At 43.7% G+C, this 27711-nt stretch overlaps 1 protein-coding gene and 1 long non-coding RNA gene across 2 annotated transcripts in view; both read left to right on the top strand.

The window, feature by feature from the left end:
- The first annotated feature begins 423 nt into the window (after positions 1 to 423).
- Positions 424 to 8336, top strand: and1 (actinodin1). Its single transcript, XM_086191486.1, has 6 exons — positions 424 to 1244; positions 4664 to 4708; positions 5008 to 5153; positions 5889 to 6302; positions 6642 to 6896; positions 6973 to 8336. The coding sequence occupies exons 1-6, from the start codon at positions 1025 to 1027 to the stop codon at positions 7981 to 7983; spliced, it is 2091 nt and encodes a 696-aa protein (XP_086047612.1). The 5' UTR covers positions 424 to 1024; the 3' UTR covers positions 7984 to 8336.
- Positions 8337 to 12886: 4550 nt separating this feature from the next.
- LOC147241388 (uncharacterized) overlaps positions 12887 to 27711 on the top strand; it is a 116062-nt gene continuing 101237 nt past the window's right edge. Inside the window, exon 1 of the long non-coding RNA XR_015111080.1 lies at positions 12887 to 13126. This is a non-coding gene — a long non-coding RNA (uncharacterized LOC147241388). The remainder of the gene's footprint in view (positions 13127 to 27711) is intronic.

Here is a 27711-nt window from a genome sequence, read left to right as displayed (position 1 = left end):
AGTGTTAGTCTGCATAAATGGTACATCGTGATGGCCGTTTACCAGTGCAATTATGTCTCATAAACCTCGCAGCAATTCTGGATTTGGTGTAGTTTTTTTCTGGACAGATATGATGCAAAACTTTAACTGTGTTTGGAAACTGAAAAATTGATCAAAACAAAAAAAAAAAGGTCAAAATCGATGCGAGACACCAAAACCTTCAGGAGCGCTTGAGAAACCTCCATGCTGGGATTCAGCATGGTATTTGGATGCTTTTATTTTGTAGAAGACAGCCCCGAGGTGCTGCTAAAGCTTGAAAATGCTTAAAAAGCACTTGAATCCAACTCGGGCCGAGGCTCCACGTCTCCTCCCTTGAAGTCCTCCCACCTTGTCTTTCCTCCTGCTGTTAATTACAGAGCCTCCAATTGGTTCAATCTCTCAGAAAGTTCTAGCCAATCAGGCAGCTTGTAGAGGTGGCCCCTGACCCCCCTCAGGTTGTGTGTGTGTGTGTGTGTGTGTGTGTGTGTGTGTGTGTGTGTGTGTGTGTGTGTGTGTTCTTCTCCGTTAAATGTTAATGAATACTTATGTGTGTGTAAGAGATGATGGGCCCCGTTTAAAACTGTGCTGCACCTCTTGGTCAGGGCAGTCTGTCAGAGGGGTCGCAGGGAGCCAGCGTTCCTATCAGCACACATTTGAGCCCAGGTGGACCGGGGTCGTCTGGTAGGTCGGCTCTCTGCCTCTGGACACGCCGTTAACGTAACCACAGGTAAGAGAGCAGAATAGCGCGCTTAAGCTTAGAAGATTGAAGGATTCAAGTTCAGGTGGAAGTCAAGTTTGCTGAGACACCAGGAGCCTTGAAGCAACATATCAAGAGTTCAGGTGAGGGCAGCAGGGGTCACCCTCTGCTCCCTGCAGACGTCCGGCGTCCAAATAGTTCTCCCAACACTCAGGAAACAACATGATGATGAGTTCTAAAACTGCTGCTGTACGATAGACTGAATAAATAAGTGGTGATTCAGCTGCTGTGGTGTGAAACTCCTCTAGAATGCATCTTTTTTTCTTTTTTTTTAAAAAATTGTACAAAGTTCAAGTGCATCAGGAAGAGGTAGTGGAGGAGTATTTTTGGTTGCTGTCACGTATTTTCAACCCGTTTGGACTCTTTGTCGTTGGCAGGAGAAGAGGAAGTGAAGCCATGGCCGTGAGAGGGAGAAGCAGTTTCTCTGACATGTTTGTCGCCGCTCTGCTGGCTGTGATGCTGCTGCCTGGTGAGTATACACACACACACACACACACACACACACACACACACACACACACACACTTTAGATCATAAATGTCCATCAGTACTTTGCAGACAGCTACATGTTTCAGCACAGCAATGATAAAATACTCCATTAAATAAAAAAAAACTCCTACATAGCTTAAGGTTTTATCAGCAAACTGTAGGTAAGTGTTGAGGCTGGCGGCATTGGTGGTGGAGCCGGTTTGCACGGCTGCTGAGTCTGTTTAATGTACGGGGACAGCAGGTCTCATGAGACGAGAGGCAGGAAGGAAGTGTTCTATATTGTGAGATGTATTTCAGGGGGAATTTTATTGGGGAAAACCACCTCTGAGTGGAGCCGTTAACAAATCACACACCTGAAATGTGACACCACTGACATGCAGGGTAGTGAAAAAAAAACTTCAAGTCCAGGATTTCCAATCTTCTCAAGTTCAACCTGTTCAAACGCGTGTGAACAGGTTGAACTCGATTTAATTAATTTGGCGAATCCGTCCTGATTTAGTAGCCTCGTCAAGATGCACTGATGAAATCCAACAACACCATTTCCTGTTCTAAAGCTGGAACTGAATAAATGAAATAAAAATGGCCAAAATAAAATTGTATTTGATGTACATTTCATGAGTTTTAGTATTATTTGCCATGCTATGTCCTGATGTTACCAGCTAGTGTCTCAAATTAATGGTGACACATAATTTCAGTTGTATTTTCAAATGAACGTTCCACTTGACAACAGGACGATCATTTCTCTCGCAAAAAGTGAGAATGAACTTGCATTGCCTGGCCCACTAGAGGGCGCTCAGATGTAAAATCAGCCCCTTGAAAAGAAAACTTTGGTCCACTAGAAGTGAAAGAAGCAGGAAATAGGCATGCTCGAGTAATATAAAAGTACTGCAAAGCTGTACGTAGTTACTAGTGTATTTTCCAAATATTTTGTCCTGTGCATTCATGAGTGTACAGTGGAGCTCAGCAGCCCCTCGATTTGCAGGCTCCAAAATGAACGTTAACATCAATAACCCTCAAATAGACTCAATAAAACGGAACGTTACAACCCTCATGAAAGGAGGATTTATCGTACTTTTATTGTACCACATTAGTTTTAATTAGGTAGGCTGTAAAAAAAAAAAAAAAATTCTGAGGGGGTTAAAATACTAGGAAAATGTGTTCCTGCTTTCAAAACCAACTAACATAAATGAGAGTGTTTCCAGTTCTGAGTATTTTAATGAATTAATCACACCAAATAACCCCTGTGTACTACGGACAAGGATGAGTCATACGGTTATTTCAGGATCCATTGATGAAAAAGCAATTACCAGGGACATCGTAGCATTCGTTTCTTTCCTCCCTGTGACTGAGAGCGCTTACTTCAAGACAACATAATTTAATTGAATACCCAGGATAATGATCAAAATGATTTTTTTTGTAGGTCAGATGAGCTTATGTTATGTTTTTAAATGAAATGCTTTATCGATCTGGATGCACAGACCTGAATCCTGCAGAAAAAAAAAGAATTATAAATATGAGATGATGAGATATACACGCAGTAATTTACCAGCGCACAAAATGAGTGTTTTCTCTGAGTATAGCACTTGACTCTTCGAGGTTTTCTTACCGTGACACTAAACCAAATAGTTTTTCTTGCCTTGTAAGTACTCAAAAATAGGTGCCATTGGTTCACAAAGATGTTTTTCTCCCATTGTGACTCCTGAATGTGTCAAGAGCTAGCCATGTACAGTATATTTAGCTTGAAGCTAATAGCACCCATTAGCTAACATTAGCACAAACAAGACAAAAGAAGACAAAACAAAAACCAACAGCAAAATCACCCAAAAATATCCGTTATTAAACTCTCGAGCGTATTGTTTGATACAGTCCTCGTCTTTATCCTGCTGTATGCTCAGTAGGCCAGAAAATAGCTAGCGTAGCAAATTGGTTCAACTCAATAGCCAGGGTTCTTTGTTCGTCTGTTTGTTTTTTGTTGTTGTTTTGCTCAAATCAAAGTATTGTGAATTAACGAGGACGTAACTGGATAAACAAGATGTGGATTATACCAAACAATGTCCTTGAGAGTTTGTAACTGGACGTTTCTGGGCAGTTTACCGTTGTTTTCCTTGCTATCGCTGCTGTTAGCCATAAATTGGACATTAGCTTCTGGCTAAGGCTTCTGGAGTCACCAAGAAGTTATACAGGAGGACAAAATGTCTTTTCGAGCTCAAGACCTCTTTGTGAGGCCAAATGCATTTTTTGGAGGAAGTATCGCTTTAAGGCTGAAGATTTGCAAGACTGCTCTACCCATCATGGACATGTACTTGTCATCAGCGCAGCTCCTAAGTGTGCTCAGATGAGCTCAAATACACCACCGTGTAGCTTCCTGACATGTTCATACGTCTCTATGCTACAACATGATGACAGGTTTCTCCTCCGCCACCTGGTTTCAGTTAGCTTAAGACATGATTGGCATATTTACGGCGGCTCGGTTCTGCTTTGAGTCTCATTTTTTTCCCTTTAAAAATGTTTTTTAGCAAGAGAGCTGTCTGGCACTTAGTAGGGAAAATAGGGGAAAGAGGAGGGGGAGTTCCTTTCATCATCCCTGCTCCTGTAAAAAATTAGTACCTGTCAGCATCACCCCCTCCATGGCCCTCTTTAAAGATCTTCTGTTTCCAGATGTGCCAGCCAGTTTTTTACAGGCTCGTAAAAAACAATCCAACGGATACACTGAGACGGCATCATTTAGCCCTCCCTCCTCCACATCCCTGCATCACCTTGACTCACCTTCACTCCTCCCGCTTTCTTTAATTTTGTCTTTCACTGCAAATTCATACTTTTGCTTGTCACACTTCTCCTGCGACCTTACACGCTACGCCGGGCCCGGCAACTTCCTGATTACTCCATCAAAGCTTATCAGAAGTCTTCTTTTTAATCAGGAGATTGATGTTTCTCCACTTCCATCCCCCTGAATTATCCCCTCTGGATCATCTCTCTTAGAATGTTCCCTCTCCTCCTTTTCCTCTCCTCCTGTAAGGCATTAACACCTTTTCCCTGCAGAGATGAAAGAAACCCAGAGAAAAGCTGAATCCACCGTTCCCTCAGTTGCATGTGGTCCACATAGATGCGCACGCACACACACACACACACACACACACACACACACACACACACACACACACACACACACACTCAGCTCTTTGAAAACGCAGCATGGGGTGTGATGTTACAGGCCCACCTATAAAAACTACAAAGCTACTGGGCTTCAGGTGGACACAATTACCCCTGCCCTATATAATCGCATCTGCCTGTAGGCGTTTGAGCTTTAATGTCATGTATTATCATTGTGTGTCAGCATACACACAGTCAACAATTTACATTTTTACATCGGTTTCTGACTTTCTGTGTTTCTGCTTCCAGCCTTTTTGTCTGCTGGACCAATTGTGAAAGAGCCCAAAGGAGATGGTAAATATCTGCGCATCCACCGCACTCTCGGCTTTGCTTCTCAAAGACTGTGCAAGCTGAGCAGCCATGAAAACACCCACATTCATCACTTTAGTTCACCTTCAGTGTAGCATCCACCCTGAGCCCCGTGATGGATGTCTAATGTCCAATAACAGCACAACTTTACAAGCTAAGAAATTGATTTAATGATATCTTAAATAACAAGTTTGAGTCATTCTAAAAGTCACCGGAAAGTCATTGAATTTAAGTTTTGGAAGCTCAAGGATCGGCAATCCCTCCCCTGTCTCTCCTGCCCTCAGCGGGGGAAAGTATCCAGGAGAGGGCGGCGGCTGCAGAGCAACACAGGAGGTTGATCCGTAACCGCAGGAACATCAGCTGGTACAAACAGCACTCCGACTTCTGGGGCTGGTACAAGTACTTCACCGACAACGGCAACCAGGAGGCTGTGAGTAAACGCATGCCCAAAGTCCCACCTACCTAAGACTTCAGGTGATGAAAGTCTTGAAGGACACTTCACCTGAGATGGATGCCAAAATCAAAGTCTTGCCATATTTGTGGCTACTAGCATCTCTCACTGCTGGTCTTGCTAACAGGCATCCTGCCAGTTGCCAGCCATCAGCGAGCTTCTTCAGAGAATCGTGTTAACGTTTGCTGATGGTCATGACATCTCTGTACTGCAGTTTTGTGAGTGGTGACAGCAGAGCTGATACCTTTCACCAGTTCAGAGACGGACTAACCGGTGCTGGTCAACAACAGCCTCACTTTGGCAAATGATCCCAAAAACTCAGTGACGCTTTTGTTTTCTTTACTACACTGTGGCCCTCAAGGTATTCATGCTTTTAATCATCACCATGTTCTTCACTCAACAAATCTACTTGGCCATACTTTGTTGTTGCAGTGCTGCGCCCATCGCGGAGACACACTTTTTCAAGTCTATTTTCAACCAGTTGTGGTGGTTTTATAGAAACTGATCTCAAACTAAAGATGTAAGACTGGCAGGTGTCTGTTTGGATAGAGTTTGTGGCCTGGACTCGTGACACTCTTGTTGACACGAACCAAAGCTGACAGCAGCTGCTGCACTCCACCGACTAAGAGATTTGACGACATCCCTTAAGCCAACAAGTGCCATTTCCATCACTTTTGGTTTGATTCCGAAATGCCCCCCCCCCCCCCCCCACAGGTTCAGGAGATGGACCGCATCTATCTAGCCTACCTCCAGAACAAGAACCGTGCTGAGGGCCGTCGCTCCTACAAGGCCTACCTGCACCACCTGGGGGATGTCTACAAGTCCTGTGCAGATTCTGATGACCCCAACTGTGTGGCCTCCTACACCAGCAGGCCTAAACCTGAGCCTCCTAAGCCTGCACCAATCAAAACCTGTGACCCCACCAAGGAGCCTTACTGCCTGTACATGGCTTTAGTCCAGGGAAAGAGCCCTTATCTCCCACTGGTGCTCCCAGTTGCTACCCCGGCCCCCGCCCCCGCCCCAGCCAAGGCCCCAGCCCCACTGTATGTCCGTACTGCTGCTCAGGCGAAGGAACCAGAGTCAGGATATTACTATTACGCTCCATCTGCAGTGCCTTTCCTCTCCAAGGTATGACACCAGGCAGTATTGATCTGAAATGTATTAAATTAAAGTTTACTGCAGAGCTTTGACGTGTCAGCTGTTTTCAGGAGTAGGATGTGTAGAAATAAAGACTGTTGCAAGCTATGAAATACAAGTCCTCTCAAAGTACTATAAATTGCCTGCTTTTCAAAGTTGTATTTCATATTGCTGGAAAATCTTTATCTGTTTCCTTACATTTATGTCCGCTGCTCTCTGCATTGTAACTTGAAATGTTGTTGCCACTATGAGGAGGATTTCCACATTTAACCGTCCTCATGGTGGCTCCAAAGACTAAAAGTGTCTGAGAAGTATCTCTGACTGTTTCAGGAGCAGCAGGCTGAGCTGCTGCGCATCTGCTCCGCTGAGGATGTCGAGTGTTTGCAGTACCACCTGAGAGCTGCCTACGGGTACAGGCCCTCCGCCGGGCCCCTGCCTTCTTACGCCCACCTTGGCTGTGACCCAAAGAAAGACCCCCACTGCTCACCCAAACTGGTGCAGAAAGCCCCCTCCGGTCTTTATCTGCAGTACCCCAACTGTGATCCAATCAGGGATCCCTTCTGTGCCTACGCTGCCTCCATGGTGGTAAGCTTTGTTTTTTTTGACTGGCAAAATTGTTATTAGTTGACTTTGTCGTGATCAATTTTTTTTGTCCCTCCAGGCGCCCCGTGCCCCTAACCCCCCTGCCCCTGCAGGCCCTGGATCCTGCAACCCTCTGTATGAGGACGGCTGCAATCCTCTGACGGCCACCAGATTTGCCTCTCCCCCAGACTCATACAACAATGAGGAGAAAGAGGAGGCTGCTGCTATCCGTGCAGCCCCTCCAGCTGCTGGGCAGCACAATGATCCTTATGCCATGTTTAGAGATGTCTATGCTAATGCTAATAGAGTTGCTGAACCATATGCTATGTACCCCCAGGCTTACAACCCAGTTTCTCCTCCAGCTAATAACCAGTATGCCATGCTGCACCGACTCATGGCCCATGCTCAAGCTAGTGACCCGTATGCTCCGCGCAGAGAAGCGCCTCCAGAGTCTAACCCAAATGATCCATTCTCTGCAATCCATCAAGCAGCAGCTGCCATGCATCGCCGCGGTCCTCCAACTCCCCGGCATGAATACCCATTCTCTCATCACACTTATGAGGAGCCTGCGCGGGAGGAGCACCACCCTCTGGGTCCACCAGGTAAAACCAAGGAGGGCTATGACTGCTTTATTGGCTACGACCGTGAATGCTACCCTGTGAAGCCCAGTGAGCCTCGATCTGGAGCTCACCGCCGCATCCCCTACCCAGCTGAGGCCTACGAGCCCCACCTGAACGCTGATGGTACTCGTAAGGGTGTCATGGAGCCTGAGAACCCACACTGTGACCCTGAGTTCGACCGTGACTGCCGTCTGCGTCGCTATGAGCCAGAGCAGTCCCACGCCAAGGCCCAGCCTGAGCACCATGCCGAGGAGGACCGCAACCAGGGTGCAGCAGAGAGCCAGCAGCAGCAGGAACAGGAGCAGTATGAGGCGGAGCCCTACCAGAGTGGCCAGGAGGAAGCTCATATGGGTTACCAGCCACTCTCACCGGGTATGCCGAGCCTCCAGGACATACTACGGCGCTACGGGGACCAGTTCCCTGATCAGGATGATCACAGGGCTCATGCAGGTGACTACCGCAAGAAATAAACGCAAGTGTATAGATGGACATGAAAACACAGTACCGTGCGCTAGCATAGCTTAGCCCTTGACCGCCTCCCACAGCGCACACAGAGTCCTAACTGGACCAGTAATGGGACGTGAGAAGCCTATGGACCCCGTGAGCGAGTCACAGACAATGTCTTCAATCTCTGCCCCTGCATAGACTCCCACACATCTTCAAAGCAGAGGGTGTTGCAGCAATGTTCTCTTCTTTCCAGCTACCTGTTGCTTCGACTGCTTTCCAGTTTCCACCTCAAACCGCTGGCATGTGTTTTGACCTCTCAGTGCTCAGCTTTGCTTCACTATCTGCGCATCTCACATTTTTTTAATGTTTACTTTTTGTCAGTGATGAATTCTGTAAAGTTTTTTTTTTTCATCTTGAATGTTTGAATAAAAAGCTGTAGAAAGCTGTTTCTTTATTCTTTCTATTTATTTGACATTTTGGCAAAATCGTCCTTTGAGGCAACGAAGGACAAAGTTATTTACAATACTGACTGATGTAGTTAAATATCCAACTATCTGATATTGATCCAGAAGACACAGAATGGTCCAAATAAACAGCAGAGGTAAAAAACTACAAACCCTTAGACATTTAATTCAGCTTTAACACTAAATACTTGAATTTACTCGAACAATTACAGAGCATTTACTCTTTAAACATTCCCAGGGGTAAATACCCAACATTTGTTCCATAAATAAACGTGACTCAGCTTCATCTACAGGGACCTTCACTCCCTAGTGGAGAGTTAGACAAGAAGATACTTCTTGCGTACTTAAGTGTTAAATATACTAGGCACTGGAATACAGCCAGTTGCTAGTTAGCTTAGCTTGGCAAAAAAAACAGAGGAGTGGAAGAGCTGCCCATGTTCAAAGTCAAACAAACAAACAGACAGACAGACAGACAGGCAAAACAAAAACACCTCAGAGGTCCAGCATCTCGTATGGTCTCTTATACAGACCAGGCATATTTGGCAGCCTTCAGAAAAGCAGATGTACAGTTTTGCTTCGTCATGTAGCTAGCTAGCTAGATTCAGATTCAGATTCAGAAAACTTTATTTATCTCCGCGAGGGGGGCAATTAAGGGAGCAGAGAGCGGAACAGTTGGTGACACAATAACCACAACAACAACAACACAACAACATACATAAGGTAAGGGAGTGCAAGGAAGTCTACACCTCCCAGGGTTGGCAGCAGTTGCTTTGTAAAGTGCATGATAGAAGCAGTAGTGCAGTCGAGGTAGTAGTGCACAATAGATGAGTAGCATCATTACATTCATGAATGAGATAAGTGACTGTTGAGAGGTAAGTTAGTTAGTGATAAGTTAGTCACTATGATTAGCTGGCTAGCAACTCAAAGCAATACTTAACCCAAAAGTAGGATTTAGTTTTCATGTACTTCCCATTTGATGTCTTGAATTCAAAACGTTTTTTTTTTTTTCCCCGCTGCGTTTCTTGATGAATCCTCAACTCAGAAATTGCTAAGACGTGTATCTGTTGCTGGAAGCTACGGACAAAGATTAACAACCGCAAAATTACACACACACACACACACACAAAAAAAAAAAACCCGTTAATTTACTTGCTCTCAAACACAATGTTCAGTATATTTCAAGTAGTTCTTCAGTTGTAGGCTCAATAATCCGCACACTTTGAGCTGAGTTCAGAACTGACAAGCTCAAACAGTTTCAGCTGTACAACATGAGAGTGACCAGGTTTTTGAGCTCCTGCTTCCCACTTTGTTCCTCACGTGACACCAACAGTTCTGAACTAACCCAGCTGGCAGTCGTCTGTCGGAAATCACTTGCCCTCTTGACCTCCTATTCCCTCAATTCATCCTTGTTGAGCTGTGGTTTTGTCCAAGGTTGATGACAAAGCTACTTGTCACCATTCTGTATTCTGACAGCAGAGATAGAGCAGATGTCATGGGGGCAGCCATGTTTCCTGTTTGTTGTCCTCATTTACACGCACTGAGAACCGGGGATGGTCTCAAATGGAAACTTTTTAAATTCCCAGCTGGCAGCATGTGTGATAAGTCATGGCCAAGATCCTGTGTGCTTCCACAAAAACTCAGAAGAGCTCTTGATGAGATAAGAAGAACTTATCATCGGGACAAAAAGCTTAACGACCAGAGGAGGACGACGGAATGCTGCGAGGTAACTTTATTGACCCAAGAGCTCAAAGACGCAGACGGCAACAGCATTCAGAAGTGAAACTATGTTGGGTTGAAAGTTAAGAAAAACTTCTAAAAAAGAAGAAAAAAAAAAGATGATTCACAACAAGGATTTCTTCAGGCAGGGATGGAAGTGGAGTTAAAGCAAACATCCATCCATCCATTTTCTACCTCTTATCCTGTTAAGGGTCATGGGGGGGGGGGGGGGCTATCCCAGCAGCCTTAAGGTGAGAGGCCAGGTTCACCCTGGACAGGTCACCAGTCCATGGCAGGGCCAACACATAGAGACAGACAACCATTGGCTCACCCAGCCACACCTACGGTCAATTTAGAGTCTGGATTAACCTGGTCCCTCTTGATGTCTTTGGACTGTGGAGGAAGCTGGAGTACCAGAGAGAACCCACGCAAGAACAGGGAGAACATGGAGACTCCACACAGGAAGATCCCGTGCTCCAGCTGGGGCTGGAACCTGGAACCTTCTTGCCATGAGGGGACGGTGCTGACCGCTGCTCCACCGTGCCGCCTTAAAGCAAATATAAATATTTGGAAGTTTTTATTGCTTCAGTTGTGTAACTTTTATTGATTGTGAAAGGAAGTTGAGATCTTGTATCTCTCTTGATCGTAAATGTCTCCTCTTTGGTAAATATTTTCATCGGCTGGTTTCAAAATTCGTCTTCAGGAGAATGCAACTTAGATACGGCGCCTCAGAGCTGCTGGAGAGAGAGAGAGAGAGAGAGAGAGCGAGAGAGAGAAATGTGGCCACAAGATACAATTTACTGCTATGCTTTGGTTAATTTTTGGCACTGAATTGTTGCTTCCTCCCACAGTTTCATTAATTTGTGGCCATCTGATAAGCATGTTCCCAAAATGAGACTTATTTGTGGCGACAAGATAAACAGGAATCATTTGTGGTCAAAGGATAACCAGAAAAATTGGCTCTGACTGAACACAGGTTATTCCCACACTTTGTGGTCATGTGATGTCACTTGTTTCCACACTTTGATTATTTTGTGGCCACAAGATGTAACTTGCGATGTAATGATCACAATGATCCATGATCACGAGGGAACAACGCGGGTCAGATGTGGCCCGCGTGTCAGAGGCAGAACGTCAATGAATGAATGAATATTTAAAGAATAAACATTAGCGACAGTGTGCGGCGGCTCCCTCAGCCTTCAGTGGAAACGGCAGGCTGGATTTTTGTTGAACAGCTAAATGGAATCGAGCCATCCGTGGTTTTTTTAATATTCACACCCGTGGTTCCCTCCTTGCAATCTGTTAAAATGTCATTGAGTTGAGATTGATGACATTTATTTCCTCCTGCTCGCCTTCTTGTTTGTTAGAGGAACAACTTTTTAAAGGCGAAGCGCTCGATTAAATGATCGGTGATAGCACTGATGCAGTTGCAGAAATGCCAGGCCAACCTTTCAGGCAGGCTGAGATAAACTCAAATGAAGGAAAATCTGACAACAGCGGGACAAGTTTCCAAACTTTCCTGGAGTGTCTTAAAAAAACAAAAAACAAAAAACAACTCAGCGACTTTTGGTTGAATGATCACAGGACAGTTTCAGAGGGTCTGATTCGAAAGATCTCAGTATTGTTGAGGTTTCTGGGTTAAGTTGAGTCCTCGGGAGGGAAAAAAGTTTCTTCTTTAAAACTTCAGAAATGACCAGTTATGAAACTTTTGATTATGACACTGCAAATTTTATAATCTGTGTTTTAATATGCTCTTAAGATACACATTTGGAAACAGCTTAATCCTGAGAGTCAATCTAATACCCAATAATAGAGATTTGAAACGTGTCGAGTTAAAGTCGCAGTGTGTGAATTTTGCTTCCATCATCCATCGAAGTCATGGTGGGAGGTCGGCCAGCGACCCTGATTATCTACTCAGGGGGAATTTGTAGATCGTTTGCTCGGACGTCATTTCTTTCTCGCCATGCTCTGCTGTTGCTGTTGCAGCGGTAAGACATCACATGAAATGACTCATGATGCTCATTTCGTTATCGGTATTTGATCAATTTAGTCTGATGGCAATTGGAAAGTCTAGAAAAGTCCACATCCACGTGAGCGCAAGGCTAACAGGAAGTAGCCAGCTCGGTTGGCGTGAGGCCCTGGTGATCTACTCATGGAGTTGGGTTTCTGTTTTTGTATTTGCACTGTTGTATTTATGTTTTTGCACTTTGAAATATGATTGATGAAGCCAGCAGAATACTTCAGAAGTCCAATCCTACAACAATGTTTTACTGCTTCCTTGGGGTGTTTTTTTTTTTTTTTTTTTTTTTTGCTGTTAGAAGGAAAGAAATGTGAATGTGCAAAACCAGTGATGGAAACTTTTCCTGCTAATTTCTGTTGTGGTGACTTTTTAACTCTTGTGACTGATCAGCTGTTTCTGCTGCCAGCGTCTTCATGGATGTTCCTTTCCTCCCCACACAGCAGCAGCTTGTCCGATGTTATTATTATTATCATTATTATTATATTAATGTTATGTTCATGTTCTGAAATTATTTTGTAACTATTTTATTTAATTGTTAGCTGTGTTAGCTCACATTAATAGAAACGTGAATTCAAGATCATCAAAACAGTATTTAAAAAAATAGAAATAACAATAACCAAAAAGAACCAATTCACGCAGGTAGGTATATTAAACCAAAGGAGAAGCGGGCATTTGACCTTTGACCCTACGTGCACTTCCCCTTTAACAAGCGCGCGAGGTTTCGAAAGTGTTGCATCGGCGGCTAACGCGAAGCCTGCGATAGATCGTTTCTGTTTCGGAGAGGTGAATCTGGGCCGACTGATGGAGACACAGAGACGCCAGTCACCGTAACCAGTAACACGGGACAGACAGAAGGAGGACCGGGGGGGACGCTGGACCCTGGACCCTGGACCCTGGACCGTCCTGGACCGTCCTCGCCCGGCCCGGTTGACGGTTGGCGGTTACGCTGCTATCTGACGTCACGCGGTGAGAGCCTGCTGTTGTTTCCGGCTGTTTGTTAATTTGATGAATTTGCAAACCGAGGCGCACAACGTGAATTCTCGTGTTTATTTCCGTTTGTAGCTCATTTATGTTTTGCTATTTACCTGATAATGAGGATTAGCACATTGTTGGTTTATTAGCCGCGGTGATGCTAACTGGCAGCTGAGTTAGTTTGGTGTGTGTCTGTCTGTCTGTCTGTCTGTGTGCGTTGACGCCGTCACAGTTTTAAGTTGAGCGCTATTTTTTTTTATTCAGGTGGGAATGAATATGACGCTTTTATAAAGCAGAATGAAATGGTGAATGTAGTGGGACCGAAGTTTGTGCTCACTTCCGTGTTGAATTTTTCCTCTGCTCCTCCACACTTGTAGTTCTCGCCTCCAGACTTGTAGTTCTCTCCTCCACACTTGTAATTCTCTCTTCTAGACTTGTAGTTCTCTCCTCCACACTTGTAGTTCCCCCCTCCACACTTGTAGTTCCCCCCTCCAGGTTGAATGTGGGTGTTGCCCTCTTTATGTTCCTTCTATCTTATCTGGTCACTGTAGGAAAGACCCTCTTTCTTTTTTTATTCTGACAAAAATTTCCACATGAAGTGAACTCATGACCACACATTATTGATTTATCTGGTTTCTGTTCACAGAGCTTGTTGTTGTCTGTTTTCCTCCACTTTTATCAGATTTTTTCCTCTAAAGGATATTGTGTCTTTATGAAATTAAATTCCCGATCACATCTGATAACGCGCCAGCGCCTGCATTTTGTCTTGAAGATGGAAGAAAGCAACTGCAGACAAATAAGACAAATCTCGAGTGAACTTTATTACACCAGATTAGGCTGTTTGTCTCAGGGGAGCCGCTCTCACGCCACTCCTCTCCTCTTCTTGTCACCTGTATGTGATAAGGCCTTCAGTCCCTACCCAGGTGCATTTTAAAGATTAATTCCGTGCTTTAATGGTGGAATGCTAATACCGGCTTTCACGCCTTTCGAATCGGCAGTGAAATTATAACTTCTTATTTTTCCCTGATCTGCTGTAGCGTTGGCTCCCGTCAGCCAACCCGCACGTGGAAATGCACGACACGCCGGGTTGGTTCGTGTGTTGGACAACACGTTTGTGAAGGAATGTTACTGTCAATCACATAGTCAACTACAAAAGCGTCAGTGGCGTGAATTACTGCGTTGCGTAAATTGAACTGCTACAAGACAGAGTGGAGTAATTAAAGACCGCAGTATTGATTAGCTCTGACGTTTACGCCTCTGTTATCAGTACTTTTTAACATTGTGGTGTAATTAATTATCAGGCTTCAGCCTCGACTCAGCACAGCCCCCCCCCCCCACTGCTGTTTACTACCCACAGTGCATTTGTTGTAGTTCACTTCCTATGTAATGCTGATGTTTGTTGTTCCTCATAAACTGGGGAATGTAAGATGGCAAAATGGTAGTCATGAGGTGCTGAAAGTATAGATACCCGTGTAAAAAAAAAAAGGAAAAAAAAGGGGACTCTGGTAGAAGTAGAAATACCTATTTGCCCAAATGGAGTTTAAAAAGTACCTGTGTGGTGGAACCTATGTTTTCTGGAATTATCATGTGAGCAGAAACCTCCATATTCCCCCAGATTTTGAAATAGTCCTTTTTAAAAGTTTACTTCATACTTCCTTTTTAAAATCGGAGTAACCGAGTTGGAGCCTCAGTCGTTTCTAGAAAGTCAGATGTTCTTGTTGTGCTATAAGGGGATGAGATGAATGATGACATATGTGTGATATAGTTTGAACTTGCAGTCGCGATGTATCCACTGAAAAAAATGTGGTCAATGAAAACAAGTTGAGGAGTAATTTCTCAAAGCTTTGACACTGAACTGCATGAAATTCTTCCTCCACTCCTGGTGACGTGACAGTAGAAGCGTTGGAGGCTGGTAAAATCTGGACGTAGGCTGGACAGCCGGAGATAAAAACCCCACGTAATCGATATTACTACTCCTGCTGCAGCAAATAAGCACTGAAGTATAGTATATGTAGTAAAAATACTTCAAGTTGTAGCAGTGAACTTGGATCCTGTAAACATGTAGATTGACAAGAGGTGCCATATTTTTTGGTCTCTGTGACATCAGGCGTTACTGGAACCAAATGTTTTGATTCTGAATGCTGAAGCAGCGACTGTTGGCGCCTCGGAGCAAGTCTCCTTGTAAGTCTGTGAGTTCGAGTTGAATCTCTGTATTTTTAATTTTTTTTTTGTATTACTTTTTTTTTGTTTATATATATATATATATATAATCTTTTTTATTTTTTGTTGATTGTGTATAAAAAGCAGCAACAATTGGACACCAGCTTAAGAAATAAAAAATCAAACATGACATGGACTTCACGGGTGGATAGAACTTCCATCCATGTTGTTGTAATTACTATCACTTCCAGACGGGGGAGACAAACATTACAGTCGATGGCTTTAAATTAAGTTAAATGACTTAGATTGTGGGGCTGCACGAGTCCTGGCTCGGGCACGGGGTCTTTCTGTGTGAGTCTCCATGTTCTCCCTGTTCCTGCGTGGGTTCTCTCTGGTACTCCAGCTTCCTCCCACAGTCCAAAAACATGCAATTTGGGGACGAGGCTGATTGGATTCTCTAAATTGACCGTAGGTATGAATGTGAGTGTGAATGGTTGTTCGTCTCTCTATGTCGGCCCTGCGATGGACTGGTGACCTGTCCAGGGTGAACCCCGCCTCTCGCCCGTTGACGCTGGGATAGGCTCCACCCCCCCCGCGACCCTTAATGTGTAGGAATAAGCGGAAGATGACGATGGATGGATGGACTTAGATTGTGGATTTTTTTTAACTCAGTTTTGATTGTACTGTATAATAACAATTAACAGTATCTCATGACGCGTAACTAATTGGAGTAGGTCACTCACTCTTCAACATAATATAGAGTAAAGAGGCTCAACACTTTGTTCTCTCTCTCTCCGACACTTTGTAATCTTTCTGCTTTCCCTCTTGTCTGCAGGAGTAAATAAGAGCCTTTGGCATGTGGAGGATGACGACTCTGTCGTACTTTTATCTGAACTCCAGGACAAAAAAACAAAACCAAAAAAAATTCAAAATCAATCCTAAAAACCACAGAGGCAACATCTTGGTGAACTGCTCCAAACACATCCCCCGGTGACAAACAGCACCTCAATTATCTGCCTTTTCTTTTGGTTTTGCTATTTGGCTCCACCGACTCATCAAGAACGGCACATTTGGAGTGTTAAACACTGAGGGGCAGCAGGGAGTCCAGGGGAGAAGCACAGAGAGCCATAATGGGATTAATGATTCTGTAATTAGAGCTGTCGACTGCAACCCCTTCAGTAAAACCATCAAGTAAATTAACGGATACTAATGGAAGTCAGCACATGTTTGCGACTGTGCTGACACAAATGGAAGACCTGTCTCTGAACGCTGATAAGAGCGCTGTAAAATATTCACCTCTGTGTTCAGCAACGACGGAGGAAATGAAAGAAAAGAGAAACGTGGGCCGGTTTCCATCCGTCTGAGTAAATGAACATGTGAGGGTTGGCATGTGTGTCATCTGTTCTCCCGGAGACATGTTTACATGCTGCAGGGGGGATCTTCTTAAATGTTAAATTGAAAAGAAATTATCGGTCTTACAGAGTACTGAAATATTTCCACGATGAGTAGGTTTAATTAAAGAATGCAAATGTGATAAACCACATTTTGTACTTCTATTTTTAACGTGGCTGTTGTGCTACACATATTTGTGTTCAACCTCGTTTTCTGCAGTATCTCAGATTAAAACAAATTTAGAATTAGGCTTTTTTTTTTTTTCCAGACCCGTAACTGCAGTAGAGTCTCGGCGTCGTCACAAATAAATACAAACATTATCAGCGTCTGACGTTTCTCCTCCCTTTAGGTCTTTTGATGGCTCTCAATAATTAACGCTCATCCTGGTATAAAACCGTTACCATTTTGGTCCCTGCTCTGCTGGGGTTCCAAGCGAGCCGAGTGGGGACTAAAATGTGACGTAAACACATAGCAAGGCACTGATTGGGTAACTTACACGCTTACCCGTCGTCTACTTGGTATCATCTGGGCCTCGGTGGAATACTGGTCATCGCTTGGTAAAGTCTTTTATACTTTTCTTGGGTGTTCTGTTTCATCGCTTGAAGCCTTGCCCGTCTGTCGTTCCTCACTTTTAGTTTAAGTAAAAACCACAGACCAAGCAACAGGCAGAACGCTGCCTCCATGTCCTCCGTTGTGTCGCACACAAATTAAGCCGGGGAGCTCTCAGCTGGTGAGTCCACCCATGTTGACGTGGTACCCAGTGTGAGTGGAAACACACCCGTACCGTACTGACCTGACTCCACCCGACCCGATCCGAAGTGAGCCAGTGGGAACTCCTTAGTTAGGCCTTAGTTAGACTGCAGATCACATGCGGTACATGAAACTTAACTATAAAACTTGGTCTTTACCCTCAAACAGCTGCTAACCTTGTGTGATCCACTATTTTGATCCCACATAAAGTATGTTGGTCACCACAACTGTTAGAACAAGGCCAAACACACACACACACACACACACACACACACACGGTACAGTCGGGACTCCCTCTTGTGGATGCTGACATAGAGGAAGCGCCGTGGGGGACGTCAGTCACTGTCAACACCAGTCAGGGCTGATTAGTCTTTGAGGTCTAACAATAGATGTCAGTGTCAAAAATGATTCCAGTCCGTCCTCCACGGCTTCGTCCTCTCAGTAGCTGCTGCGAGTCTTTGCTAATTTAATCCTAGTACCTCTTTATTTACATCAGATCATTTCAAAGTAGCGCTTCTGAAGTCGGTTCGACTACCGTTATATGCATTTTTGATTTGGTGCATTTCTGGCCTTCAACTGATAATCCATGGTATTCTTCAAGTATTTAAGGAACTATGGGTTAAGTTGTGACAAAGACAAACTCTCAAAAAGTAGTCCCCTTGTATTGCCAGTTGAGGAGTTTGTATTTCTGTTGTACTTCCCCGAGGTGTCACATTGGAAGTCTTCACTCCACCCTGTGAGATGCTTTCATTGGTTAGTTGTTTTAAAAAAAAAATGTATTCATGTCACTATGGCAACTAGTAGCTAGCTAACGTACATCCTTATTGCTGTCATATACATTTGCGTTGCTTGTACACATGACTTCATACTTATGCAGTTGTGTGGCTGTTTTCGGGCTGCAGTTCCACTGCTGCGTGCCATTCGGTGGCGAGGCTTCTATCGCTGCTGAGATTCTTCCTGTACTTCAAACAGTGGCGACTAAAATAGAGCAGATCTTTTTGCCGATGAAGCAAATACATTTTGAAAGTTAGCAATATTTATTTAAAAAGGAGGGGAAATGCGACGATATGAGGCAGAGCAGTTAGATTTTGTAAGGATGTGCATATCAGGCTAAGCTGTGGGTGGCGTGGCTACATTTGCAGAATCATTCAGGCACAGAGGTGTAATCTCGCATTAATTTATAATGTCTAAAGTTTAAAGAATAGTCATTGAGGGGATGGTGGCCTCACAGCACCGTCTCGGGCAGGTGACAGGTGTGTTTACAGGTGTGTGGGCACCGTGTGGGAGTGAGATGACAAATTAGTGTCTACACAGGTGTCATGTTTACATCACTGCTGATCGGAGGTGGAGTGGAAAAATAGCTGCGACTACTGCAGGGGAGTTCGACCAGGGAAGACATGCACATCCTCTTCCCCTGCAGAGAAAAGCCAGATGTTAGCATCTGTTAGCCACCCTCAGATTGACTGTCACCAACCTTTGGTGGCGGCCAGAATCTCCTAAATGTAATCTCATCCTGGAGACCTTACACCGAACACACACACAACTAATTACAGAGATCACCATCTCCCATCAAACACACCCCCCCACCTTGGGAGAATTTTTATCAATGAGGTTAACACCCCAGGATCCAATTAGACAACGTATCTTCCAGCATCAGCACACCAGTGACCAGTGTGGCCTCTAAGAGACATCAATGTAGAGGAGCCAGACCTCAGATAACTATGAGTAAGAACACAAATTTTTACAATTTCCCGCAAGGGATGAATAAAGGATTACTCTACTCTACTCTACTCTATTCTAAACCAAAGTAACTTACTAGTGGTAAATTACTGCTGTGGACACGTGTGAAGTTGTGGCTGCAACTTTTATGGTGATTTATTGTGGACTCACCACAATTACAGAGGGGAATAATGTGTGGCTGGATGACCAGGAGTGTCTTCCTCCCTGTCAGTCATCAGTCTTTGTCTGATCAGGTAATTGGTAAGGGACAGCATGGTTGAATACCAGCCCGTGAAGCACTCTGCATTTCAAATTTGGTAGTGCTTTATATTACATACATGGAGTGTGGCGAACATGAGACACTTCCCCCTGAACCCACCTGACCGTTCAGTTTTAAGTCTCTGCTGTAATTTAAGGTGAACATCAACTAAGCATTCACTGTTCTCAATGTACACTTCTTGTAACGCATTCGTTTAAAGTCTTTCCAAAGCCTGAAAAAATATATACCAAAGTAAAGCTTTTACATTTTGAAATTCAAACCAACACTTTTTAGAAATTAATTGCCGCCGTAGTTGAGAAGAATCGCATCGGATTAGATGATGGACAGCGAGCTTCACAAGCTGTAACGGCATGTCAGCATGATCACCAAAAATAAGGTGTTACTCTGTCCCCGAGTGTTCGGAGCCAGTGACGGGTATCAGCAGGAACGAAGCCACGGGGGATCCACTTCTGCTCTTATTTCTAATTAGTGATTCCAGATGGGAAGAGGAAAAGCAAGTGAAAGACACAGAGGAAGGTAGTGGAGAGCGGAGGAGGGGAAGGAGGCGCGTCGATGAGGGGAGGGAATGACGGCGAGGTTGCAGCAGATGTGCACTGATTAATTTCTGTGGTAAAAAAGAAATATTCACTGTTCTGTGTCATCTGTACATATCGGAGCTTGTTCCAGCAGCGGAGGTTGCCAAAGGTCGCACATGTCTAAATGACCTTTTAAAAACAGTGAAATCTTGTCATTCGTCAAGTAAATTTTTTTCAAACGGCACCAAATCATTGCAAAGGATTACCAAGGCACATCATACGGAACAGGTCTGGACACTGCTAACATTCATCAGGTTCCCAACATTCCCCCATCCGTGAGTACTCGGCGATGGTGGCGGCCAAGAACTCCCTTAAAGGCTAGAAACCTTGAACAGACTCGAGGGGGGCGGTTTAAAATACACACACACACACACACACACACATATATATATATATATATACACACAATAATTGTAGCATTGTTGAGCAGCATAATGGAGGCGGTAGTCAGGCACGTAGTCATGTGATATGAATATGAAGATGCATCAATACGACTTTCAGGCCTGATACCTGAGCTTAGGAAATCAGCTGATACCAACGACTGGTCCTGTACCACCGTTTGAACAATCAGTGTTTTTATTAAATTAATAAGCAAGCAGTAAAAAAAAAGAAAAAAAATTGAAAAATGTAAAGCGTTTCCTTTTTAGATCTCTCAAGCATGATGGAGACTGCAGGACCATGAATAGCCTATTTTCAATGATATGCAGCTATTTGCATCGGGCCGTTATCCAATGTTGGATTGAGCCAATATCAGGACAGTCCTAGAACGCTGATGCGTTCCGTAACGTGTGACACATCGTAAGGAGGCAACCAGTAAAAGAACCGCAAGCAATCTCCCTCGTTTAGTCATAAACAAAATTTTGTCACCACAGGTGAGATTTTGAATGTAAATTGAGTGGAAAAATTAGTTTCACCCTCAGCGTGTGGTAAATAGGATGATAAAACAATTAATAAAAATAAATGTTTTGTCATGTTGTGGTCAGGACTCTGAATGTGGCTGCAGCAGTGAGGAAGCGAGAGAAGCTCTGCTGCTGATAATGTTGTTACAGCTTCACCGCCTCTCTCTCTCTCTCTCTCTCTCTCTCTCTCACTTTTGTTTTCCTCTGGTAATGAAGAGTAATTTGTGTCTGGCATCACAGAGAACCTTCCTCTCTGGTTTAAAACCTTAAGATCTTTCCAGACTAAGTGAAATTATCCCTGAGCACCATTTCTGTGAAAGTTTTCACCATGTTTACTTTAATTAACTGTTCTGGGAGTTCCACTGCGGAGCCTCTTTTGTTTTATGGTCCTCTCTCACAGAGGGGCAAGTGTCCTTCGCAGCGGGCCTGCAACAGTCAGTGAGACGACCAGACTGGGAGGGAGCAAAGTTAGCAACTGAGTCCAATAATGACATCAAAGCAGAGCCAAGGCTTTCATTATCAACATCCTCCTTTAACTGAAAATCCCCTGCAATAATTACAGCAGACTAAATTTGATTGTAAATCGATATTAAATCATAGAACAGTTCTGTACTGGTGGTTGTGTTTTTCCAATTTTGGCGAAGAAAAGGCAGGAAGGTCTCTGACTGAAGCCAAACCACAACAGTACCGGCATGTTTTCTGTGGTCCTGACTGGAACAACATTGATAAGAACATGTCGTGTACATCTCGACGCAGTAGATGGACTCTTCGGAGGTAATATCTGATTGGATCCGTACAGGTACACGGTGCAGTACATGATTTATTGAACCATTAAATGTTGTTTCCCCTCCTTCAATAATTCATTAAACACCTAATGTTGAACTTCACACTTGAAAGAGTCCATCAAAACTTTTATTACCTGATATTTTATCATATTTATTACCACTGCTGTTTGGGGCTCATACCTGCACAGCTCAACTTCATCAGTTGGAAAGCCGCAACAAATACGTTGCTTTTTCTCAGAAATCCTCTGATCTGCTTTGAAAATTACAAGTTACAACACTTCATTTTGTCTTTTTTATTGTCAGCAGTCAATTTTTTTTCCCTGATAAAACTTCTGATAAATAACAACTTTATTTTAGAAGTCAATTTACCCGGTGGTGGCAAGTAAAGGAAACTTGTACAGGTCAGACGATTTAACCCACGCAGACAAAAGTAACTCCTAACAGTTGGATGCAAATGTTTCTATAATGTTCACATTTTTCAACAAAAGATCTAAAGTACAGGGTACTTTGGAAGGTGCTCCTGTTTTACTTTACCACCCTTGGATGTTCGTGAGCTCCGTCCAAATATCGCTGTGCCTACAATCACAGAGGGAGAGGTCAGAGGAAGACCGAGTCAGCAAGTTTCAGAGACGGACTCACACAGGCTCTATATCTGCAGGATTAGACCGGAGAGTAGTCCGCCATATTAATATGAGAGGATTTCAGGGGAACTTTTACCTTCAACATTATTCAGTATTTCTCTTCATTTCCTGCCCTCCCCCCTTGCTAACTTTCTAGTTGTTTGACTTTGCGCTCGATCAAGATCATCAGACACTTCCACTCTCCAAGAGAGGCTCCATGGGTCACTCTTAACACTCATTGTTTTAAGCATCAGATGCTGGTGAAGCAGAGCGTCACACAACCTTCTGCTCTTTTCTGCAAAATTGGCTTAATAGAATTTAAATTTATGTAAACCGAAGTTTACAGGCCAACAGCTCGATTAAACGGTCTTCTCAGCCAAGCATCAACAAGGCCCTCAGATTGTACTGACCAAATCTGAGGCAGAGGCAGAACACCGCTTCTCTTTGTGAGTAAAAGTTCTAACTTTATAACTCTTGCTGCGTTTCTTGGATGATACATTTTTGTTTTATATACAGTTAGGATTATGCTTGAAGATAGCAACCTTGGAGGTCTATGAAAAGATTTTCATAACATGCGATTTGTTAAAACAGTGCCCCCTAGTGGCTGATTGGTGCCGTATTTTGCGCAAAGCCTCAAAAGCCTAAAAAAAAGGGAAAAAAAAGCTTTTTCTTTTTGCTTTATTGGGTTCAGCTTTTTCCAAAATGAGCAAAACTTCCTGGTCTGCCTACAGACTGGTTTTCCTGCATTTCGTGAAGTGATAAAGTTCTTTTCTCTTCTCATCAGCAGAGAGTTTCTGTGGATACATGGACACATACTGTACATCGATGAATTCACATCAAACCTTCAGCCTAAAAGGAATTTGAAAAAGTTTACCTTTCTCCTCAATTTGCAAAAAAAACCAACAAAAAAACAATAACAAACCTGCCGAAATGTCTGGGTCGAGATCCCAAGATTCAGCCCAAATTGGGGAACATGCGAGGTTTTTGAATGTCTGCTACACCAAGTGAGACCTGGTGGTGGACATCAGTAAAAATGATGCTTGACTGGGGAACAGTCTCAATCAAATTTAGCCAGAATGAAATAGTTACAATATTGATTCTTTGCATTTCAATAGTCTTTGCACCAGCCCTAATGATCTTGGAGAGCAGCCTGTGCATTCTGTCTGAAGATTCTTAGTCATGTTATATTCAGGAGGGCCACATCCAGAGCCGCGGGGTGTTTCAGTTAGTCTAGTTCTTGTCTTTACATGTATAAGACGTCATATCTTAATCACACCTACAAAGTTGAGCTAAACTTTGATGTAAATTTTGTTTTTGAGACGAGGTTTTTATTTTATTTTGTTACTTATTCCAAGAAATCTCGTTACTACTTTAGGTTTCAGCCTGCATTTTTCCCTTCCCCAACAGACATTTGGGAATGAATATGCTTAAGCACAGCTCAGACAAGGCAGCCATGCCCCCTATGAATTATATATTTTGAAATGAATAAATTCTATATTCGTACATCACACAGAAGTCATTGTTATGTGATTGGAGGAAAGCTGTGGTTGGGTTTCGGCACCAAATGGGTCATTTTAGTGAACGGTTGTGGTATCAGTTTGGAAAGATGGTCTTTTCATTCAACCGGGCTGTCTGTGCTGCAATTATTTTCAAAACTGGTGCTACATGACCAGGAAAAGGAGAGGTGAGGTGATGTTCTTTCACTGAAAAGGTAGAGAAACTACCCTCGTAGCTTCTTCAGGGTCACGCTCAGACTAAGAGTGTAACTGAACTGATCTGGATGAAGAAAAGCAACCTGGCCCCTCCTCTTCTGGCTAACCCAGTTGTCTTTGTAGGACCTCGTTACGTACAGGTAAGGCTGTTGCCATATCCTACTGTTTTGAAGCAGTAACACCCGTTTAATGCCTTCCGAAGTGTTTATAATGCTCACAAAATAACCAAGTTCGATTGTTGAGGTTTCACCAGGGAGCAGCGTGTCATCGGAAGGTTGGAATGTTCCACCCCTGACGTAAGAAGCAAGGACATGCTAACTTCCATAGCTCAGTTACTGGAACAGTGAGGTTGTTGTGGCTGACAGGAGTTTCCTGGGTCCTGAATTGTCGTGAGTGCTGAGAAATGTAGCTTGAATTGACAAGAGTCAAATATCTCAGGTCCAGCAGAGATCGTCGGATTGAAAGAGTTGTTCGTTGTCCGCTCTGAGTTTGTGACGATGTCTCACTCACTTCCTGTGAAGGCTCAATAATCTTTTTGTAAGTCACTTTGAACTTTGTGTAACTCATCCCTCAATTAAATCTAATGGAGAACTTCTCCAGATTATGGAAATGCTTGTACTGTGTGCAGAAGTGGATTTTTTTTTTTTTTTTTTTTTGCAGTGTGGGCATTTATTACTGAAGAGTCTTTGCTCACTAGTTCAGTCACTAATGTTCTTCTTGTTCCCCGGGGAAACGGGCAAAGTGTTCTAACAAGGACTCCGAAAAAGAAAACGGGAGCAAGAGAGATGCAGAGAGAGGTGCATTTGGATTGTCTTATCAATGTGGAGCAGGGTCGCTCTGAGACAAAAAAACCATGAACTAATTTCATACCAAATTTACATGAAAATTACTATTAATTACTGGCAGATATTAAGTATGTTGAAAACAATTATAGAATCCACATGCAGACATTATTATGTAAATGTGTTTTGTGTCTGTTCCCTGTGTGAGGCATGGTTCATCTGGTTATTTATTGGTACTTCAAAAACAAGCCCAGAAAGTGTGTGTGAAGGCCAGATATCACACACACACACACACAGGTGAGAGTGTGTGTGTGTGTGTGTGTATTTTCTTTCCCCGTTTAAAACTTCTCCTCCTTTGTTTCCTCTTGTTGCCATTGTATAAACTAATGATGAGTTGGATCCTGGGCAATCTGTCGCTTGAGGGCCGCAGCTCTTGGAAGCAAGTGGTCGCCTGGTGACAACAGGCGACAGGTTGTCATGGCAACCTTGGTGTGATAGATGCTCCCACCTCCTAGTGTTGCCCTGGCGATGCAAGGTGTGTATCTTGCCATCCTTCACCGTGAGTCCTCATTAATCATCCCTCGCTTACCACAGGTCTGATTAAATATTAATCATTTTGTTCATATCTGTGCCAGGCAAGTGTGTTCATGTCAGGGTTTTTTTTGTTTTGTTTTTTTGTAATGTTCCATTTGGTGAAGACTTTTGCCCCAACCTGCTCTGTCTTCACATTTAATTGAAGCAACGCAAAAGTTACATTCAGAAGATTAAACCTGAGCCACCATGAAAGTGGAGCAGCCGTTTTCCTGGCTTGACAAAGTCCATTCTGATTTTATTTTCTGAATTTGTAAGCGCGTGTTTGCCTTTGAATGATGTTGGTGTGTTGCTTCCTATGTACGTTCAAAGTTTCCTTGTTTGGCCATGAAGCTGTGCCATCTGGAGGTGTGTGTGTGTGTTTGTGTGTTTGTGTGTGTGTGTGTGTGTGTGTGTGTGTGTGTGTGTGTGTGTGTGTAGCAGCTGTTTAAAGCAGCAACAGATGGCTCCTCCTCCTCTCTCCTGAGGCCCTTCACATTTAACCCTCGATGGAGAGAGAAAAGAGGACAACTAGGAGCCAACAGAGATTATTTAAATGATGTAAGAAGAGTAATTAAACACGCACACTCATTTGTGCAGCATTTTTTTTTTTATTAATCATATTCTTTCTATTAAAATCATCATTTAGTTTGACACGATTAACTCGGCTGCTAAATAAATCATGTGGTTTATGCTAATGGAATGTAAACAACATGTTCAGTTCCTGTATTTATAAACAGCAAAATTTTGGACCAAATTCAATTAATTGCAATGGATTCACTAAGATGCTGCATGAATTAACTTAGTGTCTTCACACAGAGTTCCAACCAAATTAAACTGGGGGTGACACACCACGCGAGAGGGGCAAAGCTTCCTCCTCGTCCTCTTCTTCTCCTCCTCCTTTCACTTTTAAATGTACTGCACCAACTCTGTGTTCTGTTCACCCCACAGCAGGAACTGAGCCTTGTCTGTGGAGTTTCTGTCATTGAAATGGCCTTGAGAACTGCATTTGCATCGCTTATTATGGCCGATTCTTTTGTGTGTGTGTGTGTCTCTTAATGGTTGAAACTGCCCACAAGCCATATTTCCAAGCTTCAAACAACACCTGCAGTGCTTGAGAGAACTGAGAAATTAATTCACGTCATCCAAAGTCAATTTCATTTATATAGCAACAAATCACAGTAAATGTAATTTCATTAAGTTTAAAGAGACCCAACAAATCCAAGCAGGCACATCTTTTAACAGGCAGAACCGCCGAGCAGACTGGGGCCCTATGGGGGCAGCCATCTGCCTCGACCGCTTGGGGTGAAAGAGGGAGATGGAAATGGTTGAAATGAGCACAGCATGAAAAGGATGCTACTGCAGTTGATTTTCATCGTCTCCATGGCGCTGCCATGTCACACGCAACCACTTAGAGGTCATAGTCACTTCTCTTCAGCTGACATCAACACTGTGACCTTTGAATATTAGAGGTGCTCTTCCGAAGGTATGGCTCACCTCACACCCGTTTTATCCTTACAGACATACAGACGATAGACATCAACACAGTTCTCTCTTTCACTTCATGTTGAGATGTAACTTCTTGGCATTATTAAACTGTCACCTTGACAACGCAGAAGTATTTGCTGCATTTTTCTGTCATGGTACTGTTCTCACTGCTGTTGTCTACACAGGCCTTTGCTATTCACCCTTACGGCAGCAAAAAGAAAAGGGTTACACACATCAAGGTGTATCTGGTGAGGTGGTTAACACTGGAAATGTTACAATCAAAAAAGCGTCGCACACACCAGGCTCCATATTTAATTGGTGCATTACACTACAAAAACCATTTCAGGTTGTAATCTTCGTCAAATCCACGGGGAGACGGAGTTGTCCAGCGGTAGATCCAGTAAAGTCCGGTCTTCTTGGAGGAAGCGATGCCTTCTCCATGACGACAGCTTGAGGTGCTCTTTTAACTCGTGGGAAACTTTGTTTGGTATGTCAGCACCTGCACCACCACTATTGCCACTCCCAGCAGTGCTACTAGAGCCACTACCCCAACCACTACCACCTCTACTCCCAAATTTGGTTTCCTTTGATGTCCGCAGTTCCTAGGACGCAGACGACCTTCACTCACTGCACTTGAAGCACCAGCCGCTGTGGCAGCTCGGCTAGCACCGCCTGTGTAAACAGCTGAGTTCTGGTTCTGAGTGTCTCCATGTTGGTGTTTGGATTTTTAAATTCAAAATGGAGCAAGTCACCACTGTTGCAAAGAAGCCTCTCTGATTTCCTGATGCTTCCAGAAATCTTCACTGATAGATGATGGTGGGTAGGAAATGAGGGGACCTGGTTTTTG

This window comes from Aulostomus chinensis, chromosome 21, assembly GCF_037954235.1.
Source record: "Aulostomus chinensis isolate RoL2024-O1b breed Wild chromosome 21, RoL_Achi_v1.0, whole genome shotgun sequence".
NCBI classification, from domain to species: Eukaryota; Metazoa; Chordata; class Actinopteri; order Syngnathiformes; family Aulostomidae; genus Aulostomus; species Aulostomus chinensis.
This window is presented reverse-complemented; position numbering and strand designations above follow the sequence as displayed.

What these genes read in the sequence shown, in the direction of transcription:
- and1 (XM_086191486.1), top strand. Translation starts at nt 1,025, where the DNA reads ATGCATCTTTTTTTCTTTTTTTTTAAAAAATTGTACAAAGTTCAAGTG. An exon ending in ACAACGGCAACCAGGAGGCT is followed by an intron (nt 5,154 to 5,888) that starts GTGAGTAAACGC and finishes CCCCCCCCACAG; the next exon opens with GTTCAGGAGATGGACCGCAT. An exon ending in CAGTGCCTTTCCTCTCCAAG is followed by an intron (nt 6,303 to 6,641) that starts GTATGACACCAG and finishes TGACTGTTTCAG; the next exon opens with GAGCAGCAGGCTGAGCTGCT.